The 24,595-nt window shown below is 45.4% G+C and overlaps 1 protein-coding gene across 2 annotated transcripts in view; it reads right to left on the reverse strand.

The window, feature by feature from the left end:
* The window catches only part of LOC139049615 (uncharacterized), a 37,183-nt gene extending 16,025 nt beyond the window's left edge, over positions 1-21,158 (reverse strand). Inside the window, exon 1 of one of the 2 annotated variants that reach the window (XM_070525239.1) lies at positions 20,865-21,158. Coding sequence is in view for 1 of the 2 variants with exons in the window: in XM_070525238.1 (XP_070381339.1) it covers positions 5,308-5,322 (15 nt within the window). In the remaining variant the exon portion in view is untranslated. Of the gene's footprint in view, positions 1-5,307; positions 5,403-20,864 lie in introns of those variants that run through there. The other variant, XM_070525238.1, reaches the window with a different exon arrangement.
* Positions 21,159-24,595: the final 3,437 nt, after the last annotated feature.

A 24,595-nucleotide genomic window follows, 5' to 3' on the forward strand; every position in this document is an offset into this window, starting at 1 on the left:
TTGCGTTGTGGGCTGCAACCGTAGCGACTGGCAATATGTCAAGCTGCGACATCGTGTCCCTCTGCAAAGCAGCAGACGAGCGGAGTGGCTGCAGCACATCTGACTGTCGCTATCAGATCGGCGCCAGAATTTGTGCCTTTGCGGCCGTCCCTTTACACCAGAGGATTACTACCAAATAGCGTTTCGCGTGTCTGGTATTCGGGTAAACGCAAGCGAGAGGACAGGGCCTGGCCCCTTGACCTTGCCGTTTCATGGGATGAGCAGGAGCGCAAACGTGAATGATCTGCACGGTGCAGTCACCTAGTGGCACAGAGCTCAACCAAACACAGTGGCAGTAACGAAGTGTATTCTTCTTTGCTGCTGGTGTGAATGTTTCGCACGAGGGTAATCGTTAACAAGCTGTTTTTGTAAATGTTTAGAATATTTTACTTTTTCTTAGAGTAATATTCGCTCTATGCTTAATAATATTTGGGGTTTTACGTGCCAAAACCACTTTGTGATTATGAGGCACGCCGTAGTGGACGACTCCGGAAATTTTGACCACCTGGGGTTCTTTAACGTGCACCTAAATCTAAGCACACGGGTGTTTTCGCATTTCGCCCCCATCGAAATGCGGCCGCCGTGGCCGGGATAGCTCTATGGTTAGCTGGTTAAGCTCTGCGTGAACAGGTGGACGGACCGTGCGGACCGATGAAGCCGCTCACGTACGTCTACGCTTAAGTTCCTCCATCAGATTAAGTTTATGCCTCCACCCATTTGTCACACTTTCGGCGCTGCGACAGAATGCTCGCAACGCAAGCTTCTTTGATAGGTCTCGCTGAGGGTCGACTGCCAAGCAGCTGCCGGGGAGGTTCGAGAGGCTTCGCGCGCTCGCTCCTAGAGAACCGGAAGTAGACGACATGACGTGCCATCATGACGCAGAGCCAGTGAAGGTGGAGCTTTGCCCCGATCACTCGGCAAACGTGTTGAGGAGAAAATGCATGGCTATGGAGGAGGGTAACTTGTATTCATCCGTAGCTCTCTTAATATGAGACGCTTCACATAAATTGTGCTTCGAATGATTAACTTTAGCTGTACCCTACGCGTCTGCAAAATTTGTCCGAACCGTTTCAGAGGCTCTTCAACACTTTTATTTTCTTTCATTTTTATTTTATGTATTCTTTTTATAGCACCTCTAGGTCCATTTACCCCCGTAAGCCAGTACAGGGTAGCATGTAAGTTTTTATACAGGCTAACCGCTCTCTCTCTACTTTTTTGCTATCCTTACATGGACGGAAAATAACCAAAGTTCAAGCTAAAAAAAGTTCTTAATCGGGGCTTCGCCTCACAAAGGTATCAAATATTTCATCTATACGACGAAAATAAATCATCAAGTCCATTTATTCATAGGACAATAACAAAATAAATATTGAGTCAACTTGTCATTTTATGCCATTTAATTAACAATAACGTACACCTTATCTCTAGATTCTATGGCCCAATGGGCTTCTGGGCTGGAAAAACAATTTCATGAAAATATTTTTGCAATATGAATGAAAAAGAATAACACTTCCTAGTAGGTTGAAACTGTGGCAGCACCACAAGCATTTGTTTCTTTAATCATGTGAATTTATGAGAAGCGTTAGTTGGGCACGGTTAGTTGCGCTGACTGCTCCTGTCACTCAGCAACGACAAATGAATGCATTGATAGCAAATTAAAATGCTAAAGAGTCTCTAATAGCACGAACGTATACACGAAGTTATGCACATGAGTTAAAGGGCAGGCACAGAAAACAATACAACTCATACACAGACTGACACAGCTATGTAGGCGAGTGGAACAGCGCAATTGCACAATACTATGCGTACATCACTGTAGATTAGTACATAGGCTACGTATAAGAAACCAAAAGGCTCATGACGTGTTTATACTTGTTTATATTATAACATCTATTACAGTGAGCCCTAGCACGATTATTGAAATGTAAACACATCTTTGTAATGCTGCTGTTGTGTGTGTGTCAGCACTAGATCATGCGCACTAGCAATGCAGTGCATTCTGTACAAAAGGTGCCACTTATTGCTTTATCAAGGCGAACACAGCTTGATAAAGTTGTAATGTTCGTGTTCTCACTCAGATTTTACAACGCGCACAGCTGCATAAAAGGGTTGACGAATGAAACTTTGGGTATATCGAATGACCATCAAAGCTAGTGCCACTTCTAGGCTGGCATAAAATTATGTCCTCTTGAATAAAGTTCAACTTTTTCACTCCCTCGAACAGATGGATTTCGCACTTCAGTAGTTATTCTCTCCTTCGCTCGTTTCTCTTAGCATAACTAAGAAGCAACCGACCTCAAGTCAATAGGTCCTAGTTTTCTTAATACAAGGTCTGTAAAAAGTATTTACATCACTTCAAATTCATTAAGTGACAGGCCGAACAACAATAAACCAGTAATCGCAGTATTGATTCCACTTATGCTGGCAAGTGTAAATGTCGTCTATATTACGATAATATCACAATAATATCGCGTGCGCTATAATTTACGAGTTGGCATGTTATTGTGGCGTAACCCAGCAATATGATTTCACGACCACTTCAAATTCATAATCTTCGGTAGATGAAAGTTATATACGTTGAAAGCCTTCTTTAAACGCACTGCGTGCATTCAGAAGAAATCTGGTTTACGCCAGCAGATTCGGCATCGCTCGACGAGAAGATGTACCCGTATTTCCTTCTAAACCTTTTCTGCGTCGGTTTAGCTTTCTTGAGGGTAAGCAGTCAAGCAACACATTTTTAAGCATTAAATGCTTTTATTTCCCGTTGCGGGCGACTTTCAAATCATCTTGAGCCAGAAGCCAAAGAGCTTGCGAGAACAAAACGACGTCATTTGGGAAACCACTCAAAACGTGAGAAAATGCAGTCTCTGGCCCCCAGCCCTTTGTACAGGACCGCATTACATACGCTAGTTACTGGTCAAACAAGTTGGAAAAAATACATCGTCCAAGTTCTTTCTAAAGTTTGTTCACAATGTCACTCAAGCTGGAACTTCTAGTACGTTGAAGTTTTATTTATCATTTCCTATAATATGGAGGCGACCTTCAAAAGGCAGATACAAGGTGCCATACACTTCAGTGTCATCTTGCATCGCTAAGACAGGGTTGCCTTTGCTCTTTTGAACGCCAGCGGCCGCCGCGACAGCTTTGCGGATATGGTGTGGCGCTGCTAAGCACGAGATAGCGGAATCAAGTCCCGGCCGTCGCGGCCGCGTTTCGATGGAGGCGAAATGCAAAAACGCCCGTGGGGGTCTTTTGCACTGGAGGCAGGATACGCTGGTGGTGAAAATTAATCCGGAGCCCCCACTACGGCGTGCCTCATTAGCAGATCGTGCGTTTGGCAAATAAAACCCGACAATTCAATTCATTCTTCTAGCTGGGGACTGTGCTCTGGCTCCGTGGCGTTTTCGCTGCCTGTCATGGCTACTTCAGCCGGTTTTCTTCTTCGAGGTGGGCAGCGTCCCTATGGACGAATGCATATTATGGTGTGGCGTAGTGTGAGGCGGTGTGGTGTGGTGTGGTGCGGTGTGCCATTGCGAACATGCACTACACCCATTTTAAGATTGTGACTATCATCTCCAACTAATCTGCTGCACTGGCTGCCATTCCATGCTTACATCCATTCTGGGTTACGGGAGAGCCTGTAATTTCTCTTGTTCCTTTCCCCGTTTTCTTTGTTTTTATTTGCTCTTCTGCCTCTTTTGTTCAGTTGCATCTTGCGACGCGAGGTATGACGCTGAACCGGAGGCCTTCGGCTTAAGCGTCAGTACAGGCTTGCAAGAGGCAAACGTGCGAGCAGGCTGCTCGCTCCATGAGCCGTGATTGCTCTGACATTTACGAACCAGCAAATTAGGACCGTTGACACCAGTGTCAAAATGTAAAATCTCCGATTTGAAACTCCTCCTGAGTAGATTTGTATAAACATCGCTTTTAACTGCACAAAATAGCAACGAAGTCTTGACGGTTTCCTTAAACTTCAGTACTTGAAACTCCTCATGCAATTTGCTGCGGTCAAAACACTACCCCTCATGCGCCGTGGGCTAGTAGGGTGAGTTTCTCGGCTTAATTGTAGTTATTTACCTCTGTTTTTAATAATGTGTGAGGAACATGTTGTCCAATACATAATTAAACTTTTCAAGCAAACGAGTCCCAACAATGTACGATGGCGCCGGGATACAAGAATCGCGCAGATAAATTATCGCTTGCTGATTCGCGTTAATGAAAACGTTGGTAAAAACATTTGTGTTAATAGTTTACTGCGAATTTGTCATACGGAACGTCTAGTAGCTTATAGCCTAACTATGGCCCTTGCCTGAAGAGCTTTACGGTTTCTTTTCTCGATTAATCTGCGAGATGCCGAAACGCTTTCGCTAATTATGAGCGAGCCAGACCCGTGTTTGGGCACAGTGAATATTTCTTTTATTCAACGCAATGTAGATTGTGACGTTTGCAGCACATGCCAGATCCATAGAACGTACGAAAGAATTGCCAGTTGTCGATATGTACGAAGTACCATCGCATCAGTATGAGCTACAACGCGGAAGTGCGTAGAAAGCGGTCGCGCTTTGTTGCTCATATACTGAGTGCGATAGTAAAATGTCAAAGTGTGACGAATATCTATGTGACCGGGCCCTCAATTTTTTTCACGCTTTTCTCCTGGACTCGCTACGTATAATAGTTGTAACCAGAGGAAAATATATTTACACAATATGTTATACAAATTCTTCTCAATCAATGCTGGCGCACATGCGTCACAGTTAACTCGCTAGCTATTTTTCATGCTTCCCACTGGCGACTGTCCATATCGTCTTCGTTTCACTTGCGATCAATGAGGACGTGGATGCAATCATTGTCTTTGAGTGATTTAAGAGCTCAATTAAAACGCGTGGTCGACTACTCTGCAGGTTTAGCGAAAGGAGAGCATAAATTCAAGCAGCGTGGATAGACATGTTGACGCGTGGCCATCGCTGTGATACGTTGGAATAGAGCAATCATTGGTCATTCCATTCAAACACGGAACGCGCAGACCTTTATTTCTTTTGGGGGGGGGGAGGGTTAGCAGTAGTAAGGATAACGATACTATAGAACACTAGGTAATAAAAATGATAAACTTACGCTCAAGGGCAAAAACAGGCAATATTGTCTTCAATTTTACTTATATGATTTGATAAGCCGCTGATAAGTTCTGGTATTTCTAGGAAGTGGCGACGTTCATTCTCAAAATTCCAGGCTGCTCGCTAAACCGCTTCACCAAAAGTGCTTACCACTTACCGGAAGAAACCGCATGGCTTTCCCAACACGCTGGGCGCTGTTTTTGTGGTAACCACCTCCAGAGACCGCCGCCAGTGAAAATACGTCGCTGAATATTTTGTCGCCTATCCTTTTATACGGCGACGCGCGCGTCGCCACTTTCGTGGTGACACGCTGGGAAGTGATTTACATGGAGCGCGAGCACCAAACCAGCCCCCCCTCTCAGGTGGGTGGTTGCTGTGGACGAGTAGGCGCTTAGAAGCCCACCGTGCGATGGGCGCACCGTTCGACAGCGGGAACCACCTGCCGACATGCCCGGCTGCAGTTCTGGCACGCTGGTGTTCATTTCCTCCGGCTTCGCGTTCTTTTTCACAGATGAATGCATTTGCCGCTCAAGTTCCTTTCTGCGGTTTCTAATATTTCTAAAAATTGTCCCTTATCGACTCTGTACGTATACTCCTAGGTGCTTCCTGGAAGAACCGTCCATATCAGGCGTTCAGTTACGGGCTTGCTCAGGGCTACATACCCTGTTTCGTAACTGAATACTTCACCGCGTACTAAGATTAACCGCGAAATAAGAGCGCTGTTTATGGAAATTTATGTTTGAGTTGTACAGAATCCCATCACACTATTCCAGCAGAAACCTTGCGTACCAAGTTTGTGTCTCATGAATATTCTCTACTTCTCGTGCTTGGATACGAGCCGATCATAGTAGTGATTGACATAATAAAGGTGAATGCTTTATTGTTGGCGAGAAAATAAGTCGACTTCTCATAGAATTTAGTGCTCCCTATATTTTCTTGGGAGATATTTAAAGATATGTCAAACATCTTTAAAGCGTCAGCTCGTTTCTCAGTTTTTCGCCGTTTGCGCCGTCAGCAGCGGCGGGCCGATCCTCGATATATGGCAGTGTACCGCTGCGATGGGTTTATCGAGATCGTTTCTTCTTTGCCACTGCATCCTAATCACGCTGTGCTCATTCAATCGTGGTTAAGACGCCGCTGTCAATCATCGTGATCGCGTCTTCGTTATGCAGTCGTCCTCGTGCATTCTATCGTCGTAATGTCGTCGTGGTCGTTCCACCGTCGTCATTCCGGTTTCATCATCCAATTCTCATCATGCCGTCATCATCATACAGTCGCCGCAATTCTCATACAATTGTCGGCCTACCATCTCACGCCATCGTCGTGTCATCATCATCATCATCATCATCATCAGCCTGGTTACGCCCACTGCAGGGCGAAGGCCTCTCCCATACTTCGCCGCCTACCCCGGTCATGTACTAATTGTGGCCATGTTGTCCCTGCAAACTTCTTAATCTCGCCCGCCCACCTAACTTTCTGTCTCCCCCTGCTACGCTTCCCTTCTCTTGGAATTCAGTACGTAATCCTAATGACTATCTGTTATCTTCCCTCCTCATTACATGTCCTGCCCATGCCCATTTCTTTTTCTTGATTTCAAATAAGATGTTATTAACTCGCGTTTGTTCCCTCACCCCAATCTGCCCTTTTCTGATCGCTTAACGTTACACCCATCATTCTTTTTTTCCCTAGCTCGTTGCGTCGTTTTCAATTTAAGTAGAACACTGTTCGTAAGCATCCAGGGCCGCTATTTTGTAGCGATGCCTTATGCCTTATTCTATGCTATTCTTATCATCCACCACACACGGCCGCCTGATCGCGTTGATAATGTGGGCAGACCGTCGCTCTGACCAGCGGCCAAGCGCGAAAAGCCTGAAAAAGCATAGAATCGGAAAAGGCATCGCTACAAAATACCGGCCCAGGTGTCTGCCCCATACGGGAGTACCGGTAAGACAGCTGTTATACACTTTTCTCTTGGGGGATAATGGCAACCTGCTGTTCATGATCTGAGAATGCCTGCCAAACGCACCCTAGCCCATTCTTATTCATCTGCTTATTTCGTCGTCATGTAGTCATCGTCAATCCAGTTATGCCATCTGATTCTCTTCACGCCATCATCGTGATAAAGTTGTCATCATACATTCGTCATCACGCCATCTCATGCCATCGTCGTCATACAGTCGTCATCGCGCTACCGCCCTCATGCCGTCCTCGGCACGCTGTCGCCATTATACCATCCTCACTCTAAAATCGTCATTGCACTTTTGCGCTCATGTTTCATATTCAGAGGTGGTGGTGCAGGTTAATTTCAGGTTATGCTGACATAGCATGCATACCTATTCAGTAACGGGTGTCTTGTTTTCATGCTGTTAAAGCACGTGCACTGCCGTAGCTGAATTCATTGTCCACATTAAACCCGCACGTGCATGGCTCAAGAAACTTTACAGGAACGCCTTTTAAATTATGCGGTTTTACGTGCCAAAACCACTTTCTGATTATGAGGCACGCCGTAGTGGGGGACTCCGGAAATTTGAACCACCTGGGGTTCTTTAACCTGAACCTAAATCTAAGTACATGGGTGTTTTTGCATTTCGCCCCCATCGTAATGCGCCCGCCGTGGCCGGGATTCGATCCCGCGACCTCCTGCTCAGCAGCCCAACACCATAACCACTGAGCAACCACGGCGGGTAGAAACGCCTTTTAGCTCTCGTTGTCGACGACCTTCAAGTGACCTTAAGCCAAAAGCAATATCCGTTATCCGGACGCTCAAACGAAAACACCCAGGCAAGTTGCGAGAACAAGGCGAGATCATCCAGGCAATCAGTCAAAACTTCAGAAAATGCGGTCTCTAGCCCCCAACTCTTTGTACAGGACCACATTACATACGCTAGTTACTGCCCGAACAAGTTTCTAATGTTTGTTCACAATATCAATCAAGCTGTAACTTCTGGTACGCTTAAGTTTTATTTGTCATTTCCAATAGCGACGTTCAAAAGGCCGATACAGCGCACCATATTTTTGAGTGTCACCTTTTGGTGATGAGACAGGGTTGCTTGTTCAACGCCAGCGGTCCGTGAGGTCCGTAGCGCGGGTTTTGCGCCGCCTCCAGAGATATCGCCATGCTGCTTGATCCAGGCGACAGTGTCCGGCACGACGCGGATGGTTGTTTAACTGGTGGGACACTTTCAATGAGGTTTAGTTCAGAACAGGCTCCCGTGGTGTAACGTGGTGGGGTGGGGTGTGCCATTGCCAACATGCAATATGCCCATTTTAAGGTTGTGGCTTCATCTCCAACCAATCAATCAGCTTTGCCGGCAGCCATTTCATGCTCACATTAACTTTGAATTACGGGTGAGCCACACTTTCTCCATCAACAAAAATGGCTTACTATACCACCTGGGGGTGTTAGCAATGACACAGTTATAGCCAATGTGGTCGGCCATCTAATTCATTGATGAAATCTACGAAGCTTCATTGGGCACCCAGATTCACACATTTGGGCTATGTACCTGTGAAATACACTCAGTGTATCCTGCGTGCTACTCTTCAGCTCTTTAGATGTCCTTTATTTTTCCTTGCGTTTCGCGTTCTTTTCTCTTTATGTCATAGGTCCCCTTTCAGTGTACAAGACAGATAAGCAGTTATTCTCAAACCCACATTTTTGTGTGTTTTTTTTACCGCGGTTTGATCTCCCTGCTAAGTTTTTTTAGCCAACGAGCCCTCAGGAGGAAATAGGGTAACCAATTAAGTTAATCCAGTGCCATAGGTTGATGATTAAGAGTCAGAGACGCACGTTAATGAGCCTACTGCCGACGCTATTCACTACACCCCGCGGGGCCGTCTGCATCAGCAGGCGTTTGATGTGTTGCGACACCACGTACCCGAGCACACGAGGGTTGGAACCTCCCACGTGTAGCCGTGTGCGGCTTAGCCGTGTCTGGGGAAAGGGGGATCCTGGGTTTGAGCAGATGCTGGGTGTTCGGACCTTAAGGCCCCCCGGCGGAGGCAACACCTCTTTGGCCTCTACTTCACATAGACAGCACCTCCAGACTTACCCACCTGGGAGAAATCGGCAATCGGCTTTTCCTGTCTCTCTCTCCTCGAATCTTCGTCTTTCTCTCTCACTTTTTGACCTTTCCTGTCTTCTCTCTTGTACTTACTTCCTTTCTTCTTGGCGACAAGGGTTAACTTTGTGTGGCTATCCTACCTTTGGTACATCATATTTGCTTATAGGGACGGCGTACGACTGGCGTCATGCAGACTTGTACACAAGCTTTGCCGCGTCCCCACGTTGGGCTCCTTGGTGGGCGGTCGGTGCTGTCGCCGAACATACACACTTTTCTCATGACAGCGCAAGCATCTGTTGTCTATGATCGGTGTCTGAAAAGGTGCCATACCAAAGCGCCATTCCAGTTCCCTTTTTGGAGCAACGCTCCATCATTTCCCAAGTACTATGTACTGCACAGTAAAAACAACATACCAGTAAGAAAGCTCTCCCCATTCCTAGTGGGCAAGCGTCTAAAAGACAAAATCGGACCTACATACAAAGCCTCAAAAATGACTATCGGGGACCTCCTTCAAGAAATAAATGACAAAGATCAAGCGGAAAAGCTCTCAGAACACACCAGTATGGGTGACGCGACAGTGACAATTTCACCACACAGAACACTAAATACAAGCATGGGTGAGATATCCGAAGAAGACTTTATTGGCTTAAGCAATGAGGAACTGCTGGTAGGTTTCCAGGAACAAAATATTACCAAAGTCCAAAGAATTGTGATCTGCAGGAACGGCCAAGAGATCCCAACAAAGCGTATTATATTCACTTTCGGAACAAGTGTAATGCCTACCTCGCTCGATGCAAGGTATGTAAAAGTAAACGTGAGACCGTATATCCCGAACCCCAGACTATGTTTCAAGGCCCAAAGGCTTGGGTATGCTTCACATGCATGCCGAGGCCAAACAACCTGTGCTAAATGCAGCTCCAACGATCATCAATCTGAAAACTGCACTTCTCCACATTACATTAACTGCAAAGGAGGTCACCCAGCTTACTGGCGGTCTTGCCCTTGCTGGAAAAAAAAGAGGTCATTGTATTAACTGGTAAAGAAAAAATCTCGTTCTTTGAGGCAAGAAAGCGATTGTTATACATTTCGCGAAAAAATTATGCCGGTGTGACGCAGGCGGGGGCAGTGTCACAGAGGCCTCCGGAGTCCTCCGAGCGCACGCGCAGTGGTGCCGCAGTGACCCCTCCCGCCACCGTGGTCGAAGCAGCCAGTACTGCTCCACCTTCTTCGAAGGCCCTGCAGACACCAGTCCCGCAGGGCCCTAAAATCAAACGAAGCACAATGCCCGAGACATGTGTCTCGGCGCCCAACTCTCGGTCCTCCTGCGCCTCCGAGAGAGCGATCGAGGTCGACCCAAAAATCCCGGTGTCATCGACGCCGAAGGTCAAGCGCTCTCTTGAGCGCGGAAAGAGGGAGAAAGTCGCAATAGATACTTTACATAAGAAAGCGATAACCTAAAGGTTATCGCTCCTTCATATCAACCTTCTTTAGGTCTATGTCACCTAACAGCTTTCTTAGTCTCATTCAGTGTTAATCTCAATTTTTACCTTTCAATTTCATAATGACTTTTATTTTCCATTGGAATTGTAGAGGTCTCTTACATAACTTAGGTGACATCAAAGACCTGTTATTTAACATCTATCCTGTGGCCCTGTGCTTACAGGAAACAAACTTAGGCGAAAAGCACAAAAACATTTTATATGGCTTCACTCTTGTACGGCGCGACCGTACTCAGGCGAATCGGCTCTCGAGTGGTGTAGCCATTGTTCTTCAGAGCGGTATAGCAGTTAGAGAAGTTGCCTTTAATAGTCACATGGAAGCCACTGCCGTCCCTGTTTTAGCACACAAAACTATCACCATTTGCTCAATATACAATCCACCACATTCACATTGTACTGTAAGAGATCTGGAGTTAATATTAAACCAGCCACCTGAACCTTTCGTAATAGCGGGTGATTTTAACGCACATAACACGTTATGGGGTAGCAGAACGAGTGACACCAGGGGACAAACACTTGACGATTTTATATTAACAAATGACATATGCCTTCTAAACACTAGTGCTGCAACATACTGCTCCCAAAGCACAGGACCAATGCGCTGTCTAAATCTGGCGCTGTGCTCTCCATCTCTCCTTATTGATTTTTAATGGGGTGTTATCGAAAATCCATATGGTAGTGACCATATGCCTGGTATCATTAATATATTATCTCCTTTCCAGATAATGCCATCAAGATCACCACGTTGGAAACTATCTGCTGCTATCTGCTGATATAACAATAGATGTAACAAACGATTACTGCCTCTATACTTCCTGCAGAAGAACAGACGATCCCGCAATTCTCCGTCTTAGGAAAAAAATGAAAACACTGGTGAGCAGATGAATGCGCAAGCAATAAAAAATGGCAAAACAAAGCGTGCGGTACTCTACACAAGATAATCTACTGTCTTTCAAAAAAGCAAAAGCCAAAGCCAGGAACATACGCAGACAAGGAGAAAGACAGTCGTGAATAAACTATCTATCTTGAATAAATAGATCGATGTGGTATTTAAATAATGTGGGATCAGCTTGGCAAGTTCAGAGGTGACTACGGTTATCACACTATCCCCATACTCTCACCTCCAAGCACACAAACAAGTATAGAATACAAGTAGACATATTAGGGTGGCATTTTCATAGCATATCAAGATCAGTAGACTATTCCGCTATATTCCTAAAATATGAGCAATCAGCAGAAAAACTATAGCTTCTAACCACAGGAAGTTCAGAGAGATCGTATAATGCTCCCTTAACACTACCCGAAATCAATAGAGTACTCACCAATGACAAAAAACAGGACCTGGTCCGGACAGAGTACATTATGCAATGCTCGCTCATCTATCTCCTAATGCAGTTGAAATCTTGGTCCGATTTTTTTAATATAATCTGACAAACGGGAAAATGCCGAATGAGTGGAAGGAAGCCATCACAATCCCTTTCTTTAAAGCTGGAACAACTCCCGCAACAGCAACCAGCTACGGACCTATAGCACTCACAAGTATAGCACTCTTTCAAAGTTTTATGACGCCATTATAAAAATAAGATTGACATATGCCCTTGAAACGGAGAACCTGCTAGATAACCATCAGTGTGGGTACAAGAAGGATGCTCTACAACGGATCCCCTAGTCCGGCTAGAACACGAGATACGTGTGTTCGTTCCACGCAAGCAATATTGTTTCACTCTTTGATCTAGAAAAGGCGTACGACACAACGTGAAGGTTTGGTATTTTAAGGGACTTAGCAGATTTAGGAATCCGCATTAGAATGCTAAAATGTCTAGCCGATTTCATTTGCGACGGAACATTCCAAGTGTGTTTAGGAACGGCGCTGTCACGTATATTCATTGAAGAAAATGGTGTGCCACAAGGGTGCGTACTAAGCACAACAATGTTTGTGGTGAAAATGAACTCAGTCCGTAATGTAATTCAATTCTCTGTAATGCACTTATTATATGTGGATGACCTACAAATATCCTGCGAGGCATCGAGCCTGGTAACCTACGAACAGCAAGTTCAAATTACGTTAAATAATCTAACGCATTGGGCATCTAAAAATGGTTTTCGCTTCTGAAGTGAAAGAACTATTAGTGTTGTCTTTACACAAAAAAGAGGCCTACAACCAGATCCCGTCATTAAGCTACAGGAAGCTACAGTACCGATAAAACACGAACACATGTTTCTGGGTGTTCTGTTTGACAAAAAGTTGAGCTTTCTCGCGCACATAAATAGCCCTAAAATTAAAGCGAACAAACTTAACATCCTAAAAGTCCTGTCCCGGAAGTGCTGCGGCCCTGACCGCATATGTCTGCTACACATCTACCGCACTTTAGCACGTAGCATATTCGACTATGGTAGCATCATATATCGTTGAGCTAGACATGCTTACGTCCGTTGACTTGATCCATTTCATAACCTAGGACTACGACTGGCAAGTGGTGCTTACAGAACATCACCAGTCCACAGTTTATAAGTCGACTGTAATGAGCCTCCTTTACAGCATCGCAGAGCGCTACTAACTTTTTCCTACATGCTCAAAATCCAGTCCTCACCACAACACATATGCTACAACATTACAACATCGTCACACAGTGCAATTCACGATTACACCGCACAAATAAACCGAAAATGATTAGACCTCTTCTTCTGCGATATGAGCAATACTGCAAATCATATTGACCGCAAAAAAGACGGGGACATAGGAAGAAAACACATACACAGCACAGGCGGTATTAGAAAACACATACACAGCATAGGCGGTATTAGAAAACACATACACAGCACAGGCGGTCTTTTTTCTTCCTATGTCCCCGTCTTTTTTGCGGTCAATATGATTTGCAGTAAATACCAACTAGGCCAAACTGAAGTTCTTCTGAGCAATACTGTCGTGATTACGACATTCCTGATGAGCTCCTGCGGGTTCCTAAACGGCCACAATGACTACCCACGTGGGGGGTATTCATGCAGTTATGTGACTGGGCATTGATAACTCTAAAGAAAGATGACACCCTGCACAAACACATCATACAAGAATTCCGCGCTCTTCAAGAGAAATATGAAAATTACGTGGAATATTACACTGATGTCTCTTAAACAAAAGAGTACGTGAGCGTGGGGGCCGTGACAAAAGACTGGGAAAGAAGCATTCGTTTGCCACAGCCCGCCTCTGTCTACACAGCCGTCTCTTCATTGCTCGAGGTCCCCACATGTGCCGGTAGCCAATGCAGGGATAGTGAGCATCCTGCGTCCTGAAGGGCCATCAGTCTTGAAGAAAGCAGCTCAACCCCAAGGCTAGCCCTCTCAGGATTCTGCAGGTAGTGCAGCGGAAAGGGCAAAGAGTGCCCACCCCTCAAGCGTCGCCCTCAGCCCTGCTGTAACGGTCGCAGACTTCTCGAGACACAGGCTCCGCCAGCACACCCTCGCTGGCCACCCGGACAAACGGGTATCCCTGGGCCAGCCTAAAGCCCCTTAAACTTCGTAAAGTAGTGCCACGCTTTGAAGAATGCCGCCTCCTCCTCCAGCGCTCTGGCCGAAGCCGACGCCGCGTCGCTATTGGCCTAATGACATCACGTGGCCCCTTGCGCCGGCTTTGTTTGTTTACAGTCGCGCTTCAGTGCCATCTTTGCTCGAGAAGCGGCGCTTGTTGGCAGCATTCTTTCCGTTCCTATTCTGTGTAGTTTTGGTCTTGTGAACGCCTTGAAGGATGTTTTGTGGCAACTGCGACGTCGCTTCACGTCATTTTCTGTTACCATGACCTGCTGCGCGTTTGGATGCCAATATAGTTTTAGCAAAGGCAAGAATATGTTCGCGATACCGTCCGGTAAGCGCAACGGGTTAAGAAGAAAGACATGGCTTCACCGAATCGGGAGGGAGAAGTTCCGACCAACTTCCTCCGCGCGACTATGTGATGTAAGGTGTGACTCTCTCAGAGTATTGTATGTGCCAGGCTTGCGTATTGTGCTGCGGGCAATAACGTAGTAGATATTGCGCAGTTCACTGTGCATGTTGTCATTTGTACGCACGCTTTAACATGATTTTTACGCAACGTCTGCTTTGCTTATATGCGCACTACGTGGTCGTGTTAGTCATATTTGGTGCGCTTAATCGTTTTGAACGCCAACCGGCTTGAGTTCGCGGGCACGCGACGTTGCGTGCGATAACGTGATTACGAAATTTGTAAGATTCAGCGCAGTCCTTTTGATAAAATTTCAGTCTCGATCATGAAAGCGCCTCAGGAGAGCAACTCTCTGCCTTTTGTGGTTACTTACTAGCCTTCTTTAGATAGACTAGCTTTGTTTGCCACATTTGTTCGTGTTCCTCGTTGGCGGTCGCCCGGTGGATTTGCGATACAGAGGCACCGATGAAAAGCGTGCGTGCTCTCCCGAAACAGTGTTACGCGGTGCGTTCGTCGTCGAGCGACCGCATCATAGGTAATTGAGACGTATGTGCTAATTCGCGTAAGCTTTAAAGTGTGCGAAGCTGAAGATGCGGCGGTGCAGCACTCGCAAAGAAAACGTGCGGTCGCCCGCCCGTTCCCTGGCTGATTTAGTCGTCGTTCGTGCTTAGTTGTTTGCTCGTTCGTTCGCACGCTCGTTTAGTCGTTTGCTCGCTCGTTAGTTCGCGCGCTCATATAGTCGTTCGCTTGCTCGTCTATGCCACTATTAGTTTCTACAGTCACTATGCCTTATTGAGACGCGCTTGCTGTAGGACTCTTAGGCTGGTGCGTTTATTTACGCAATGAGACAATAAATGGTGGACACGGACTTGTGACTGCAAAGGCAAATCTGTAATGCATCTATGTGAAAATAAACTGTTAGCTTGCAACTCGAATGCCGTTTCATATCATTTTAACCTATGGATAAAACCATTTCACTTGCCGCAATTTCGGCCGCGTCATGGCGGGGGGATTCTTTGCGCGATCATGACTTCACTAATAAAGTCATATCTCACAAATGTTACTTCGAAGGGAGTTCAACCGTCTTCAATGCATGCACCTCAGTGCAACTCGGTTCGCGACAAGTATGTCACTTAGTAAACGGACGAACCAACGCACGATGAAGTGTTATTCGTGATAAGTCATTAACCTCAAAAAATTACTGAAGGCCACAGTAGTCTTGTTTGAGATTGGGTCAAGCATTGTTATCGCGCTCCCGCTTCGCGCACGAATGCTAAAAACTCATTTTATTTTCTTGTGTACGCACAGTCCCGACTCGATGATCGGCCGCGGTATTTCTGTCGGCGTTGAGACACGAGAAACATAATAGCACCAGCGCCCACCTCTGAGGCTTTGCGCGCGCTTAGATTGGCAAGCACGCACGTTGGCGGCACTGTAGCTTGTAATACACTTTCGAGCCTCCAGAGCAGTGATCTCCGTCAGCCTTTGTACGTCATAGCTGATACGCGCCGCGAATTCACATGGTAAGGGCGGCGCGGATTCTTTAGGCTGAGGGCTTGCTGGAAGCCAAGAGGTTGTCATTCGATGGTAAACGTGTTATTTACAACCATTCGCAACAATATCTTGCGACACGCCCTTGACAAATGTTGCGTACCTAACTGTAGGGCACGCGATACATTCGCAGTCGTCAACGCACAGCGTTAACACTCCGTCAGATACTTTTTAAAGAAATAGTTATCAAAAATGAAACAAAAGCTGCCGTTACCGAATTTGTATAAGCATCCGACTAAAGATTCTATGCTGTACACGAAGTTATGCGGAGCTGGAAAGCCAACGTGAACGCCTAAAGAGCACTACCTTGCTATGCGTGCATTCACTCTGCGAAAGGTCGTCTGCTGCGCTCGAGCAAGTAGGTGGTGCCATGGTCGAGGAGGGAGCGTCAAAGAGAGGAGAAACGAGGAGGAGTGAAGGCGGAGGAGGAGAGTGGCACTACTTTACGAAGTTTCAGGGGCTTTAAGGCCAGCCTCCACTGCCTCTTCCACAGCACGGCCTCCCACGAAGGGATGCCTCGTTGCTGCTCCGACTGCGAGTTGGCTGCTACTGGGCGACAGCCCGCCGGCGTCGCCTTGGGAATGCCACCTCGCCTGCCTGTGCCTCCTACGATGAACCGGAGACTCTGGAGCACCTCCTGCTGGCCTGCTCTGGTCACCTGCAGCACCGCGGCCGACTTCTGCAGGAGTTCCCCCACCTGGGGCTCCCATGTTCACGACAGGAAGATATGCTCTTCCCCTGTCGTTATCAGAAACCAGCCTTCCTAATTGTCGTCTAGTACCTCGACTCGTCGGGGCTCTCGGCGAGACTACAGGAAATTTCTACAGAGGCGGATAGCCTAACGGCCATTTCACCACCTCGGGCTTCCTGATCCGCCTCTACTTCGATTCTGCTGGGCCACCTCCTATACGGTCTACCTCCAGCCTACTCCTCCACTCGAACCCCTTGGGCCCTGCAGGCCGGGCTGCTCTGATACTGATAGGACGACCCTCTAGCTTTCTGCCTCCTACCCTCTCTCTCTTTAATTCCCATCTCCGCCACCCTGCTGGCGCTGAGCCGTGCTCCCGCATGGGTTGCAGAAGATAGCGCTAGCCTTTCCTCCTTCCCCACAAGAACCACTTCTCTGTCTACACAGCTGAAGTCTATGCAATATGGACTGTGATTAAAAAGATCATCGCTCAAAAACACGAAAACACAATCATATACATTGATTAATTAAGCACGCTGAAGGCACTTCACATAAAATACGAATGTGAACCCCTGATAAGGGATATTTTAAACATGGTAACGTCAAACAAATACGGCAGGTGAATTAGGTTTTGCTCTGTACCAAGCCATGTTGGTGTATCGGCTAATGAAACAGCGGATAGATGTGCATCAAGGGCAGCGCACAAATACATAACAAACATAACGCTTCCATATAAGGATAGTATCACTGCGATTAGTAAAGCCTTGAAGTCAACATGGTAACAAGAATGGGACCATTGTATAAGCAACAAGGTACATCTTACTAAACCCGTAATTGGTGAGTAGAAGTCGTGCACTCATCAGCAACGGTTCTATGATGTGATCCTGTGTCGACTTCGGATTGGACACACACATCTAACACACAACTTCCTGCTCCGAAAAGAAAACCCGCCGACTTGCGAAAAATGCAATGGACCTCTTACAGTAATACATATCCTTATAACATGTCCACACTTTGAAACACAGCGACGGAAGCTTTTACACAACCTATATACTTACATATACCTTTACACCTTGCCCTATTACTGGCAGATCACCCGCTCGTGCCATTTACTAACCTGTTCCACTTTTTAGAGATAACTCGTTGTTTACACGAACTATAATGCAATGTAGGTTTACCTGCTGTAACATTGCGTTTCCTTTTGTCTTGTGACTGGTGCAACATGGCCTTGGTTGGTTTTTTGCCATTAAACTCAAGTTAACTAACTAAGCTATTCTCTCCAGAAAGAGTGAATACAAGCGAGAGCCCGTGCTCTACACCAGAACTACTCCAAGAACCTCGACACCTGATATTCGTATGCGGCAAAATATTCGAAACTCCCTGCCTTCGCCCTGAGCGCTGTAGACGCCCAGAACACTGAATAAGCTGCCGCCGCGGTTACCTCAAGAGACCCACAAACAGCGGAAAAAGTGGCACGCCATTTCCACGTGCACTGACTGAAATGAGAAAATGCATACAGAGAAGTTTCGCGCATTAACACTTGACGTTCCCTGCCGCGCCTGTGCTGCCATTTGCTGTTAATTGTGAAGTGCTAGTTCATGATGCCGACGATAGCAGAACTTGCGAAATCTGTTGAAACTTTGAGTAATGAGGTTGAGGAAATGAGGAAAAGCCTAACCATGTTCAATGAGCTTTATGAGGAAATGAAAAATTATCAAGCTGCCCTTGTCAATGATAACAAGGAGTTGACCCGGGCGAACCAGCGGCTAACACTGCGCGTGGCTGAACTCGAGCAGCAACTCGAACTCGAACTCCGGCAACAACAACCTAGAAATAAAAGGAGTTCCTTCGATACAGGGCGACTGCTGCAGCGCAATCCTTAAGCAGATCGGCGAGAAAGTTGGCTGTACAGTCGACGATTGAGAAATTGACGTTATACACCGTGTTCCGGCAAAGGAAGGACCGCACATTATTGCCCGATTCTGTTCTCGTGCGAAGAAAGCCGAGGTTGCTGCAGCGCCAACAAAGGCGTGATTGATGCCTCGCGCTATCGGTTTCACAACACCAACTGGCAATCCAAAGCCCATGTACAGTCGACCAAAAAAGTTTACGGACCACGAGATCTCAGAAAGTTCTAAATATACGAGTAGCCTTTAAAAGCAGCCAGTAAAACCGGGCATCCGAATGTTGTTCGCACATACCACTAAAGGCTGGAAATGGGAACACCAGGCTGTGTTTTGAGGCTGAGGTGATATTGAGCTTTTTGTCAAATGTCATGGTCCGTAAACTTTTTTGGTCGACTGTACGTTAATGAACACTTGACCCCGAAACCAAGAAGCTGTTTGCGCAAGGACTTGCGCTAAAACGAGAGAAACAGTGGGAATTCCTCTGGACTACTAATGGCAGAATTCTAGCTCGCAAGTGCAAAGACAGACGCGTGCACCGCATCTCTGGGGTCAATGATCTTTCCGTCTTCACATGAACAATCAACTTTCTGATAGCCAACCTTGCACTTATAACAGCGTAGGTCAACTAAAACAATTACTCAGTAAGTCATCCGCATCACACAAGTCTGTCATCGATTTTAACACGCGTAGCTTACCCAAACATAAGGATGGCTTAATAAATTTTCTAACTCTTTCCTCTCATAATTTTTCGGTTATCTGTCTTTCGAACACATGGCTATCACCTCAGGATAATAACCTATTCACAGTACATGGTTATGATGCGGAATACAGCCACCGAAACAGTGACCGCCACGGTGGTTCTGCCATTTTCATCTCAGAACAGCTTTTCTACAAACGCCGCTTTGACATTACACTTAACCTTGATAAAGCCGAATCCGTGTGGGTTGAGTTTGACCGCGCTTATTTTCTGTCTAACAAAAACACGGTCATCACATCCATTTATCGTTCCCCGTCGTCATCATACATGAGTTTTTGCGCAGAACTCGATAGCATTTAACCCGTCTGATTCGTGAAAACAAGAATTTAATTTGCGTTGGTGACATAAACATAGACATTACGGATGTCACGAACAGTTGTTGCGCATAATACGCACATTGCTTTGTCGGCCATGGAATCACTGTTACAATCACTTACACGCTACATGTCAAAATAGCCCTGGTACTCCGATTGATCATGTTCTAACAAACGTCATTTCACCTCAGATTGCTGGCGTTGTTAGCTTTGATATCACGGACCATTACCCCATTTTCTAGTTTGCCGAATCGCACAACCAATTCAAGATAAAAACTTCAAAAAAAAATTCTTCAGAGCCAAGTTGTTTCAACAGAGAATTTTACACATTAAAAAACATTACGGGGTTTTACGTGCCGAAATCACTTCATGATTTTGAGGCACGCCGTAACGGAGGGCTCCGGAAATTTCAACCACCCGGAGTTCCTTAAGCTGCACCTAAATCTAAGTACGCGGGTCTTCTCGCATTTCGCCCCCAACGAAATGCTGCCGCCGTGGCCGGGATTCGATCTCGCGAACTCGTGCTCAGCAGTCCAGCACCATAGCCACTGAGCGACGACGGCTAGTAATATCACACATTGACTGGAACGTTTTTATTCATGAACCGAATGTTGAGGCAGCTTTTAATCATTTTTTTTTGCTAAGATAACCGAAACAGTTAGCTCATGCTCGTCATTTTCTGTTACTTAAAAACGGTACTCGGCCCCCAGAAACCCATGGATTACGAATAACTTACTGTGGTGTATTCGTAAAAAGGATAACCTACACAAAAAAATTTGATTTCCACCATTTAATCTGGCTTTGAAAAATTGCTTAAAAAATACTCTCAAACATTATCTAGAGTTTTAAAAACCGCTAAACGAGATTATTACCAAAACCAGATTATTAAAATGGGAACAATAATCGCAAGAAATGGGAACTAATAAATTTTTCAACATGACTAAACAACTACCTGTAGCAAATGGGGGCCACGCCACCGCAGTTGGAATGTTTCGCTCACCGTTTGCACTCGTACAGGTCCTGTTCACGGCGTTGCTTGGCCAGTCCTGTTCCACGCCACCGGCACCACTGGCTCGGCCTCGGCTGAGCGAATGCTGCTACCACAACCAGTTCTCAAGCAGCGAGCCATTTTCTACAAAAAGCGGCCGGGATCCACCAGATGTCGCGCCGACAAACCTAATTGATAGTCATCCACTCTGCTGGCAACTCGGAACCATGTCAGCTGACCTGCCTGCATATAACCACGCACCCTTCTTCCACACTTCGGGCCACGCCACCGCAGTTGGAATGTTTCGCTCACCGTTTGCACTCGTACAGGTTAGTTACCTTGAAGCTTCATGTTATCGTAGCAACAATCCTTGTCTCATTGCGGTGTCGTGGCCCCCTGATATGTCCAACGGTATCAAGCGGTTTGCGCGTACAGCACTGTATCTTTGGCGCCTGTTATTGCTAGGCGGAGACATTGAAGCGAATCCTGGTCCAATGACGAAAGCACAAGAAGAAAAACTTGACGTGGTATTCAGTGCCGTACAACGCTTGGAAGCGAGTAATTCTAACTTGTTGGAATCGGTGAACAAAGTGTTACACATACACATTGGACTAAAAAATGACCTTGAAGTACTAACTAAACGCGTACATGAAGTTGAAGCTAAACTTGAGTCACTTTCCTCAGAGAGACCAATCTCAAGCCAAGACGTTAATCTAGCCAAAATGCAAAATCAAATCCAGCATTTAGAATCAAAGTTTGCATCAGGAGTGTCACCTCAGTCTTGCAGCAGCAGCAGCGAGCGTGATATATCGATAATTCACGATAAAATAGACGATTTGGAAAACCGCTCAAGGCGCTCTAATCTCCTCTTTTATGGCATACAAGACACGGGCGATTCGGAAGACTGGGAAACGTCCGAGCAAATAGTAACTAAATTCTGCAAAGATCAACTAGGAGTATCAGCAGCTTCAATCGCACGTGCGCACCGCCTCGGACGATTTTCAAGCGCACGCACTCGACCAATTATTGTGAAGTTTTTCAATGAAAAGGAAATCGAAACAGTGCTCAGTAATGGCCACAAGCTGAAAGATACTAATTTTGGCATTTCTCGTGATTACTCGGAGGCGGTTCGCGATAAAAGACGTAAACTTTGGCAGTTCTCTAAAACCATAAAGAAAGAAAAAGACCGTGTAAGCCTTGTCTTTAACAAACTAAAAATTAACAAGGAAGTGTACGTATGGGACACTCAAGCAAATTGTGCGAAGCTCGTTTCCACGGTTGTGTCTCCAGTTTGACATGGCGCCAACCTTTCAACTTCACCTAAGGTTCCACAAACACCACAAACATTAACAAATAGTACGATTAATACTGAGGACGGTTGCTGCTTTTTATACGCTAACATTAGAAGCGTTATGTCTAAAAATGTCGCACTATCTTCACTAATCGACTCAACGTCGGCAACAGTAATAGCATTAACTGAAACTTGGTTGAACGATGCTACTCCTAATGAAAACATATTCGTTTGTGAAGCTGATTTTAATATCTTTCGTTGCGATAGGAAAAATCGTCGAGGTGGTGGTGTCCTCCTTGCAATAAACAGACAGTATATCGTAGTGCCCGTTGTTATTAGCACTTTCCTTGAATGCGTAGTAACTTGTTTTAAGTTCAGATCAAGTAACGTAATTATTGGTGTCTTTTATCGCCCACCGGACCTCACTCATGGGTTCACAGCAGAATTTCATCGCATTTTTACTGAACTTACTCATCGGTTTCCACACTCTAATGTAATCATTTTTGGTGATTTTAATTTCCCCGACATAGCATGGTCCACACAATCAACCTGTAGCACACAGTCAGAGTCGCATGCGTTCCTCCAGTGTTGTCTAGATTTCAGCCTAACCCAATTAATTTCAAGCCCGACACGATGTTCTGCACACTCTTCTAATATTCTTGATTTGATCTTAACAAACAATCAAGATATATGTTCTGAAATAACTCATATTACTGGTCTATCCGATCATGATGTTTTAACTGGTCGCTTTGTTCCTTCATTTACCAAAAGGCAAATTATCAGCAAGCAGATTAGGTGCTACAAAAGAGCTAACTTTGATCGTATTAACAATGAACTATCGCTTATTTCTATCGACTTTCTGAGAGATTACTTGTCGCGGACAGTAGAAGAAAACTGGTTACTACTTAAAAATGCACTCACTAATCTCATAGATAAATACATCCCGGTAATTACCATAAAATCTGATAACACTGCTCCTTGGTTTTCGCTGAACCTTCGTCGCCTAAATAACAAGAAAAAAAGATTATTCAGGCAAGCTGACAGAAATAGATTATCTAAATCCTGGCGTCGGTACAAGGCATGTGACGAAGAATACCAAAGTTTACTCAAAGCCACGCGCAGACAATTCTATAAACGGGACCTGTCATCCATGTTAACAACTAACCCTCGGCGCTTTTGGCGTGTCATTAATCCCAAGCATAATTCTGACATCGTCCTTACTGATCATGACGGCGCAGCGATAACTGACACTGATTGTTCCCAACTACTGAACGAAACTTTTTCATCGGTATTTACGCGCGAATGTTTGGAACCGTTAGCCACCATAACTCGCACTGATTCGTTGATGCCGGAAATAATAATTACCGATCCTGGAATTTATTCTCTCCTCACTAATCTTAAGATTTCATCTTCCGCTGATAACACTGGCTTAAATAAAACAATTCTAAAAAATATTGCCCCAAGCATCTTCCCAATACTGTCCGCCTTATTTTCACAATCACTATCAACAGGCGTTATCCCTCACGATTGGAAGGTGGCTAAGGTAGTGCCATTTTTTAAGTCTGGGGATCGTTCTTCACCGCTTAACTATCGACCAATTTCTTTAACAAGTAACATTTGTAAATTAATCGAACATATTATACATTCCCAGGTCATTAACTACCTTGAAGAACATAACCTCATATTTAAGCAACAGCACGGTTTTCGCAGAGGCTATTCATGTGACACTCAGCTCGCTGGTTTTATTCACGACATACATTCATCAATAGACACCGGATTTCAAGTAGATGCCGTTTTCCTAGATTATTCAAAAGCATTCGACCGTGTCCCTCATCGTCGACTTATTCACAAACTTACACAGCTGAACATTGACTCTACTGTTGTCACATGGATAAAAGACTTTCTTTCTAACAGGATGCAATTTACATCGGTTAACAATCACAACTCATCTCTAGTCCCCGTAACATCTGGTGTACCACAGGGAAGTGTACTTGGGCCACTACTTTTTCTAATTTATATTAATGATCTACCAGACGGCATCAAATCCAATATCAGACTATTTGCTGATGATTGCGTCATATATCGTAATATTCACTCTAACTATGATCACGACATTCTTCAATCTGACCTAAACGCAATAAACGTATGGTGTTCAACTTGGCTAATGCCTCTAAATCTTACTAAAACTAAATTCATGTCTTTTACTAATCAGGTGCCCCGAACATCAACATCTTACATCTTAAACAACAGCCTTGTTGTTCAAGTTTCCAGCTACAAATATCTTGGCGTACACTTAACCCCTAACTTGACGTGGAATAATCACATTAACCATATTCTCGCTTCCGCAAACCGTTCGCTTGGTTTCCTTAAACATAACCTCAAACATGCTCCCGTACACTTACGCAAATTGGCATACACAACACTAATACGCCCTAAAATAGGGTACGCGTCC

The sequence above is a fragment of the Dermacentor albipictus genome, chromosome 1 (assembly GCF_038994185.2).
Source record: "Dermacentor albipictus isolate Rhodes 1998 colony chromosome 1, USDA_Dalb.pri_finalv2, whole genome shotgun sequence".
Lineage (NCBI taxonomy): Eukaryota > Metazoa > Arthropoda > Arachnida > Ixodida > Ixodidae > Dermacentor > Dermacentor albipictus.